The 10,188-nt window shown below is 36.0% G+C and overlaps 1 protein-coding gene across 2 annotated transcripts; it reads right to left on the bottom strand.

Moving 5' to 3' along the window:
* Positions 1-436: 436 nt before the first annotated feature.
* On the bottom strand, positions 437-9,941 carry LOC104226009 (probable ADP-ribosylation factor GTPase-activating protein AGD14). Of its 2 annotated transcripts, none has more exons than XM_009777898.2 (14): positions 9,804-9,941; positions 9,354-9,476; positions 6,366-6,427; positions 6,148-6,235; positions 5,946-6,007; positions 5,774-5,870; positions 5,177-5,602; positions 4,084-4,662; positions 3,837-3,998; positions 3,539-3,643; positions 2,326-2,406; positions 1,500-1,647; positions 1,386-1,428; positions 437-1,080 (listed from the first exon to the last, which is right to left on the bottom strand). In XM_009777898.2, exons 2-14 carry the CDS (start codon positions 9,447-9,449, stop codon positions 948-950), a joined length of 2,082 nt encoding a protein of 693 aa, XP_009776200.1. In that variant the 5' UTR covers positions 9,450-9,476; positions 9,804-9,941; the 3' UTR covers positions 437-947. The 2 variants fall into 2 exon arrangements, with proteins under 2 accessions (XP_009776200.1, XP_009776199.1); XM_009777897.2 differs by having other exon boundaries at positions 3,837-4,001.
* Positions 9,942-10,188: the final 247 nt, after the last annotated feature.

Consider the following 10,188-nt stretch of genomic DNA (forward strand, 5'->3'; position numbering starts at 1 on the left):
CCCTTAACTTCAGCACTTGTACCCAAACACGTAACTGCTTATTTATTAAATAAGTTTCAGCACTTAAAAATACTTTCCAGCACTTAATGTTTATCAACTACTTTAAATCAGCTAATCCAAACGGGCTCCTAGTGTACCCACACATCCACCTCAACATCCTCATTTCTGCTACTTTCATCTTTTGGATATGTCAGTTCATCTTTTCAAAATTTTCACTTCAAATTACTCACAAAAATTAAAAAACAACTCCAAGTTATATTTGTGCCCAAACACAACTCTATTTTCAAATACCATATTCACATTAATTTTTTTCACTTTTTATAAAATTTCGCAATTCTTATGTCCAAACGCACACTAAACTTCCTATGAAACTACAGGAACAAATTATGCCAATAATTCTGCATATTTGTTTGCCTCTTTCAAAATACTTGCACCGTATAAAACTGCACAGGTTTATTAATTATAATAAAAAAGAAATACAGATATTACATTACATCCTATTGTACTAGTAATACAAATTGTACAATACAGCTGGAATTCTTTAATGATAAACCACTGACCACAACAAGAGTAGCAAAAGCCAAAAATAAGTAAAACAATATAACTTCAAGGCAGCAAGGGAGGGATGAAAAAATAAGATTAATAAATGATTTAAAAAATAATAAAGAGAATAATACACATTTTAGGTGCAGCAGGCAAAATGCACGCAACAAGCATCAGTCTCATACGGAGGTTCCTTCTCATCGATAATTCTTTAGCTCCTTCCCGCATCTAACTACAGTTGGCAGCATCACATATAAAGAGGATCCGATGCTCGATGATGAATGTCATAACCCTTGGAAATATCTCGATCATAAAATTTTCCACAGCAAGCAGCTAATAACATATCTCCACTCAATGCTACCAGAGGAAGCAACAACACAATGCACATACGAGATGAATTTTCTTTAACCAAATGGGTTTCCTCCAGAAGAAGAGAAGGTGTTCTGGGAAGCGGGTGCAGAATATAATCCACCTGGCTGCTGATTCGAGTTTAGAGCTCCAAAAGCGTCGAAGCCAAAGCTTGCTACTCCTGGTGATCTGCATTTTGAAACGCAGTCATTGAAATTTACCTCTCAAATGTATAGATTCTACAAACTATGAAAGTAATTCATCTTGAGACGGATGAGTTGCAAGATTAAGCAATTACAAAAGGCAACCTTGGCTCAAAAGGCTACAAAATGATTTCCATATATACAGCTGAATGAAAACATGCTATACACAATAAAAAGCTAAAGAGTTTCAGTCAAAACTTCAATAATCAATCTCATGTCAGTCTAGCACTTCATTTGCTACTAATGTTCAACGATACAAGACCAAAAATGGAGCAGCAATCACAAAAGTACCTTTGTGGCATGCTACCAGCTACTTGATGCCCCATGTATGAGCCTAAAAATTAAGACATAATCAGCATCCAAATAATTGACCAGAGATCTAATACAGGGGACAAAGAATACTACCTGGTGGAACTGCTGATGCATAAGATGGTGACTGCTGAGGCATTGCCGGAGGATAAGAAGTTGGGGCACCGAGGCTGGATGTATGCAGCAATCCAGTTGGAGGGACCATGTTCGGTAATGCACCTTGTAATGATGCCATTGACGGAAACTGAACAATGAAAATCTCAATCAGATCAAGAGTGGAAAAAGTCAATTAACAAATATTCACACTAAATGAATGCTTTTTTCTCAGCCGAGCACAGGTTTTGGGGCTGTTTCAGCAAGTAGTACTCCCCAACTAATCAAATTAAACATGAATAAATAAGCAGAAAAAAGTAATTTTGAGATTTACACCTAAAAGATAAGCTCAAATGCATGTGATAAATAATACTCCCGCCGGTCCACAATAAGTGACCAATTTGCTTTTTTATTTGGGTCCAAAGTAAGTGTCCATTTATATAATCAAGACAAAATTCAATTTATTTTTACAAAATTACCCTTATGAACATATCCCTAAAAAAGTTTTCTTACTCCTCACACTAAATATTTAATTAAGGGTAGTTTAGTCATACTAGGTATTTTTGTATAGAATTTAGTATTTTGCCAAAAGTAAATTGGTCCCTTATTGTGGACCGGAGGGAGTAATTAACTAATATCACTCTAAGTTATCAATATCCCACTCTAAATCTGATTTTAATGCACAAATCCTTTTTCTTGCGAGTCAACAGAAGTCAACTTATCACAATAGTCACATAGGGCATAAAATCAAACACATCTGAATGCCTTGTGCATCGTAAATGATGATGAACAAATAAAACAGTCTAAAGTAATAGTATTATTTTCATACCGTTGAGGCTTGTGAAGATGGCTCGTTTATGACATCAAAAGGATTTGCTGATTTTGATGGCTGTGGCAAAGCATTTGTAGCCTGAAAAAAACTAGTGTATGAGCAAGATGCCACATAGTTAAGCATGCTGTGACCACAAACTAACAGTCAGGCATAAAATCTTCGGAAAAGGGCCAAATATAACCTTATAATATCAGAAATAGTTAAAAATTACCCTCCATTTGAGTATCCATTCACAGCTAGCCCTACCGTTATACTTTGGCCACTACTATACCCCTAATTTAAATGGAGAGACAAGTGGCATCACAATAAGTGAAGACCCATCCCCAATTTTAATACCCAATTTCAATTAAAAACGACCCTAATTTTTTTTTACCTGACCCGGCCCAAGAATTTGTACCAGATCTTTATTAAAAGGTTAACAGAGTAGGAAAGATGACTATTGGAGTTCCATAAGGTGACGAAACACTTCTGAAGATTTCCTTTTCTTTTTTCAAATTAAAAAGCTTTTTAAACAAGTTTTCTACAACTATTCAAAAAGAAAGAAATAAGTCTGGTCAGCTGCTACTGGAATACCCGCCGGTTTGCAGCCCAACATTTGAACGCACTGGAACAACCACCGGAAAGCTTTCGAGATGCGGCGGAAGAAGGAATTAGAAGAAAGCGGCCGTTGAAAACCTGATGCTTTGTCTTTTACTCTTAGACCTACAAATTGTAATTTTATAAATAAAAAAAAGACATACTACTTTGATTCACATTACCAATCATGGAGTAGTGTTCTTGGAATTGGGGAAATTGGCGTGGGCGGAAGCATTGGCAGGATGGAGGAAGTATTGGTGGTGGTGGTGGTGGTGGCAGTGAAGTATGTATTTCTGGAATGAGGAATTGGGCCACACGGAGTTTGGACGTCTTTTTTCTGATTTTAATGATGGTGAAATAAGTGTTTATACTTATGTGGGGGATTCGGTTGGATAATAGGTTAAAATTTAGGGGTAGGTTTTTTAATTGGAATTGGGTATTAAAATTGGGGATTGTTTTTGTTATTGTGATGCCATTAGTCCCGCTGTTTAAATTAAGGGTATATTAGTGCCAAAGTATAAAGGTAGGGCTACCTTGGACGGATACTCAAACGAAGGATAATTTTAACCTATTTCTGAAAGTACGAGGGTATATCCGACCCTTTTCCATAAAACTTTTGGGTTAGCACACATACCATAGACATGTTGTATTGCATTGCGAATCCATAGCCATGCTGTGGACCAGTATGCCAGCCCGGAAAAGCACCAGGAATTGAAGAATAATTTACAGCAAACAAATCCTGCACAGAAATGTACATACCTTTAAACTACAGAAAATTTTAAAATGCATCATTCTGCTGGAGAAAAAATATGAAGAACCATTACAAATTTTTTAGCCTAGACAAATGTTCATAATTTAGGCTAGAAAAATCTTCAAAATATATCAGGTGTACTAGAGTCAAAACATGAAAAAACCAATAGAAAAGAACTTACCTCAGGCAGTTGTTTCCTTCCACTAGATTTGATTTCAACAGGAGCAGCTTGAGATGCAACTGCAGAAGTGGCTCCCAGAAGGGCAGGGTTTACACCTTGAGACACTTGTGCAGTTCCCGTACTAGGAAACCCAGGTGTAGTTGCGGTAACCGAAGGATTCCACTGCTGAAAGATGATGATAATTAACAATAATCAGTAATGATACAACTAGTTGACCTCAAGGACAAGGGAAGCGCTAGGAAGCTACCTGATTTCCAGAAGGTCCACCAGCAGCTGGAGTAGAAAGCTGCGATATGGGCTGTGGGCCAGTCACAGGAAACAAGGAACTCTGCTGAGGTAGCATATTAGACCATTGTCCTCCGGGATTATTTGCGAAGCCATTACCACCACTAACCGGCGGTAGTGATGTCGGTCCAGTGGGTGCAGCTGAAGCACCACCAAATGGAAATGCTACTGAGTTTTCCACAGTTGCAGCTCCAGGAACAAAACTACTGAAGGGAGTGACTGGAGGTGCACTACCACCTGGAGGTGCTGCAGAGTGACCAGTTACAGTTGCTGGAGCAGCCAACTCTGAGAATATAGATTCCAGTAGATTGGTGTTTGAAGGAACTGGAGATGCTTTCACCTCTGCTAATGAATCAAAATTCGCCCAGTTGTCAGCAGCAGATTTTGTCGGTTGTGCAACTGTAGCAGATTGTTGTATTTGTGGGGCCAGTGCAGAAGCTGCAGGTTCAGGAACATCATCAAAATCGATTAATGAGGTTTCTGTCTTAAGTTCAACAGGGTTCCCGTTGGAGGACGTCAAGCTACTGGAAGATGCAGTCCTCTGCACAATATATTTAAAATAAGTTTAGCATCTTACTTAATTGGTAAGCATTGGGAAACGCGTAAAAGAAAGAGTATACTGGTGAAATTAATATGGTATATTTCACATATTTTGGATAAGGTGAACAATGGGAGTAGACGTAGAGAGGCATTTCAGGTAAAGCCCATGCAATTTGGAAATGCTAAGACTTATGAGAAATCTAGATGTACACTCTACTCTTCCTATTTGCTAAAGTTTTGAGAACAATCAAGAAAGAGTCTTTTATCAAATATCAAAGCCATCATTCTCCCAATATTTACTAAACTGCTAGAGGACAAATTGTCACCAAAAGATGTGTGACTAGATTCCACAACAAAGCATTGTACCATCATTCAAAAAAAAAATCAGATACCAAAGGATATCTTATGGGAAAGAATATCATAATGGACGTGTTACTAGCTAATAAAACAAAGTTTAATAGCATCATCCAAAATAATCAAATACCACATGATGCCGTATAGCATATAATCCACACCTGGGTTAGCACGGAGCCACCAGCAGCAGACCTACCACCATTGGTTTTTGGAGGTTCAATAACTCGAAGGGGAGATACACTGTCTCCAAGAATCTCTCTAACAGGTCGAACAATTGGGGGACTGGATGAGTCAAGGTCGCTTTGACGATCAGGTGACATGCTTTCAAACTTGGATCCTCCATCCGAAATTCTACCATCATCAGATCTCCTTCCATTCCCGAATCTATCCTCTCGTCGCCAGTCATTGATTACTTCAGCACGTGCAGGACTTCTTTGATCATATCCAGGACTTCTCCCACCACTACTCCCACCAGGACTAGGCCTGTTGCTGTATCGTCGCTCATATACTTCCTCATTTGGTGGGCTTCTAGACCCACTTTGGTAGGTATCTGTCTTCCTGTTTTCGCTTAAGTTCTCAGCTTCAGCCTGCAGATATTAAATATTTTATATGATGGAATGTGTTCAACCAGCAGATCTCGCAAGTTTAGAAGACAGAGATCTACTAAGTGACGACATCACAGAAATTCTTCTCCTGTAAGGAGCACAATGAGCTATTATAAAATTCAAAATTGAGGATGAGCAGGATAGGATAGGCACCATTTTCCCCCTTGGTGGCTTCTCAAAGCTCCTTTCACCAGTGTATCTTCTATCCACATAGACATGCTTAATAAAATCACGAAGCCTCTCTACATTACTGAACACAACGACAATCAGAACTGTATTTTGGGTTAATAAGTATCATATACATATATTTATTAAGATCACAAACCTGCCGTCTGGAAGAGAATTACGCTGCGTGTCCCAATCCTTCAAATATATTACCTTTGCACTCTGTGAAAATGCAACCCCCACCCCCAAAAAAAGGCCACAAAAGCAGAAAAAAACAAATGAGTTGGCAACCAGCGAGGAAAGAAATATGAACATGACATCAGAAGTAGGTGTGGCTCTTATAGCAAAAGGAGCATGCATACCGCATTTCCTCCTCCTTGGAGGGCACTAACTTCTTGTGAGGTAAATTTAGCCATGGATACTGACTTCACTCTATGAGTGAACTCCCGACTGCCAGTATTTTCAAATGTAGAACAGGAAGCAATAAATTAGAGATTAAAAGGAGTTTCTAGTGCTAGGAAACATTTTAAGCACCACAGAGGAATGATGGTTGCATCATTTTATGAAAGACAGCACTTACTGTATACCGCTGCATGTTGTGCAAACAAATGTCCAGAAATTAGTGCAAACATATTGCGGGCCCTGTCAGACAGTAAAATATGAGATATAGTACTATACATCTACCTACAAAAAATATGAGATCTATTACCATACATCTGTGTTACTTTCACTAAATAAGAAGAGTAGAAGACTGTTGATAATATTTTAAAGAACCTGCCATGCAACTAAATTTAGACAAATAAGGCTACCAACTAAAGTGAAGAAGCATCCGAGAAATAACACAGGGCCCTGTACTGTATATACAATAATAAGTCATTTAGTTTGCAGCCAGTTATACAAGAATTATAATAGAAAGATTGTAATGTTGTGAATAATAATCAATGGATTACTAGATTTACTGTATTTGTTATCGGATGATAAGTTCATCCAAATAAAATCTGGATACACGGTGCAGCACTTAAAACATTCCTTTGGTTTAAAGTGGATAATGATTTGTTTCCAATAATACATTAGATCACTTAATCTAATATTAGTTTTATTAACATACACGACAAAAAGTAATTTCGTTTAATATAAATGAAATTAAATTGAGTTACACTAATTACAATTACAACTACTACTACAACGTCTCTAGGCAGTCGATTTTTTTTTAATTTCATTTTTTTGGATTCCACAAGAATTTGTCGATAATTCCGATTAAATCTTCTTGTAAGCAGATTTTCCATAGGATAAATTATAGGAATAAATGTGTGGCTCATTTAAGAATCTAAGTCGAATTGCTTTATAAAAAGAAGATACCAATGAACTTCTATGAAACGGTTTCACGGGATTCAGCCAATTCTCTTGATCATTGTATATCAATGAGAAATAGGAATCGGGATCTTTAGCATCTTGAATTCGATTCTTTATTTTGATGGTAGAAAAAAGCTTTGCTTTTGGTTTTAATTGATGTCTTTATAGTTCCAAACAAGTTGGGGTCGGCAATGTGATTCCCCATACTCCATTTAAGCTCAACCCATGTCATTATCATTACTAAAAAAAATTAATTATATCAAGGACAAAATATTTCTAAGAGGAAAACTAAAAAGAGGTATACCAAAATGTGGTATAATAAACAAATTTTGGAATCTGCTTTTGAGCATGAAACTTTTGTTATAAGAACTTTCTTTAAGTTTAATTCCAATTAAGTTTAAGCAATCATTAACTAAACAAGTAATGGTTATAGGGAATTTTTGACATTTACGTGATCTAATACATGTATTGCTAATAGGTGTTGTAATTCCACAATGAATTCAGCTTAAAATAATATTCCAATTGCAAAATAACTAATGCAAGGAATTTTTTTTGATAGGCAATGTTAATGCAATCATTATCAATATATTGCAATTAAAACTAGCACTAAATCTTCATAGTAATGTAGAATTTACTGCCAGAATTATTTCCAATAATACATCTAATCAAACGAAATGAAAGGAGAAGTGGCCGTCTTAATCTAAAATGACACCGGATATCTAGTTAAATGGGTTTCTTCTTTCTATATATGTGTGTCATACACAGACAAGTAAATTCAAACCAAAATCAAAGTGAGAATTCTCTCATCGTCAGTAAGGCATATTCAATACTTTCCAAATACAAATCATGTCTAATTATCAGCCTAACGATCTATCATAACCAGTAGAAAAAACCTTGACTTCGTTACAGATAAAGGTCAATGAACTGATGAAGAGGAATATGGAGTAAAAGCATATTAAAAACTTTCCAAATGCAAATCATGTCTAATTATCAGCCCAAAGATCTATCATACATGTAGAGATTACCTACTTTAAGGACATTTGTTATTTAAACAAATTTATTCTCGACATTGCTAATCACCTAGAACCTCATTGGTGAATTCATATATTCCACATACAATAATACAAATTCCATATAACTAGATACAAGTATTACATAATACGGCCAACCAAACACTACATTAGTTTGCAAGATTATTTTTCCTATCTGTCTAACCAAGCATTTTATCATCTTATGTGGGATTTCACATTGCAATAATTTTTTTTGGCCTTCCAATGTAACGACCCCCAAGAGTCAAGAAAAGTATCTTGTCAAAAACATGCAAGGATAAGAAGAGAGTAAGGGAAAGCAGTTTCTAAAGTTAAGATAAAGCAGTGAAAGCACCATAGAGATGTATGTGTTCTGTTAAGCGGGCAATATAGGGACACAGAATATTGTGATCTTACTATATGGTTGAAGCTACTCTTCTTTAAGATAAGAAATATCTCTTCCGTCCAGATTTTTTCCCTTGGATGCATTGCATTCCTCAAACTTCATAAAATATATCCAATAATAAGTTTTGTCTCATAAATGCTTTCCTCCAAATTTATACTTGACAAGGAAATTTCTAAGGAAAACAAATCTTGAAGTATAAATAGTAAACTCTTCCTCTTAATACACTCCTTCCACATAAAGAGCATCCTCTTATTAACTGCACCTCTAGATTTCAGGAGGTTGATAACTTTCTCTTATATTAGTTATTGGAACCCACTAGATAGTTAATCGCTCCGATTACCATTTGAAGATGTCAAACACCGTCAGTGCATATAATTTAAACTCATTCCTATAATCATTGCAAACTAATTCTGGATTGAGACGTAGTTAATTGATTTATTCAACATAACAAAATTCCTATGTCATTTTTTATGTGACAATTACTATTTGACTAGTCAAAAAAAAAAAATTCTCTTATTACCATGATTTTTCCAAACATTTTTTGAAATTTAACTAGGGTGACTTACAAAATTCTTTATGCAACTTCCAAAAATGTAACTTTTATTTCCAAACACTTGAAGAATCTATATTCGAATTTACAAAAAAGTTAGGTACTTTAACCCTCCCATGCACATAAAATGGGACAGAGCGAATATTAAATAGACCAGAACAGGACAGATATAGAGGATTCATATAACCGACCGTACTAATTTGAACTAAACGTGTAATTAATCAAACTTACCAAACTATTACAGTTCATACACCGTCGATTATCAGGAAGCTTAAGCAGATTCCGTATAATCCTTTCATTCTTCTCATCCTCCTTTCGATTTGCCATCTCACCAGTAATCAAAGCCCAAACTAACTGCCAAATAATCACACAAAAATTCAAACTCACTGCCAAAACTCACACAAAAAATCATCAATTCCAGTAAAAATGATCAATCGAATACATAATCATCACACAAAACTTAAAAAATTCAAACTCACTGCCAAAAATCACACAAAATCTCAAACTCAAGTAAAATGATCAAATAAATTCAAAAATTCAAAGTTATACATCATCAGATCTGGTAAAATTTACAGTCATAAAAGTTAACAACTGAAACTAAATTCAAACAGATATTCGAATATACGCTTAAAAATACGCAAAATACACATAGTTTTGATGAAAATTACGAATTTGAGTTACCTGATCGGTGGAGGAATTGGAGGAAACTAACAGCTTTCGTACAGCTCAGAATGCTTTTTTGTGTGAAAAATGTAGAGAGAGAAAGTTTAAGGGACGGAGGAAATATAGGGTGATTCGCGGATACAAGGGAGAAATTGTGAGGACTAGTCTGCTGGAAAAAAACTGAACTATAGTTTGATTTTGACCGGTTGTGGACTTGGAATGTTGTATGGGGACAGGTCATACAAGGCGGCTGTGAAATGATATAAATGCCCCTCCAAGTTATGAACTAAGCTCCCGCAATGTTTGAGGTCTGAAAAAAGATCGAACTATAAGGGTTTATTGTATGCGGTCTTACTTTGTACTTTTATATGAGACTGTTTACGCGGCTCGAACTCGTAACTTC

The sequence above is a fragment of the Nicotiana sylvestris genome, chromosome 6, assembly GCF_000393655.2.
Source record: "Nicotiana sylvestris chromosome 6, ASM39365v2, whole genome shotgun sequence".
In the NCBI taxonomy this organism is placed as follows: domain Eukaryota; kingdom Viridiplantae; phylum Streptophyta; class Magnoliopsida; order Solanales; family Solanaceae; genus Nicotiana; species Nicotiana sylvestris.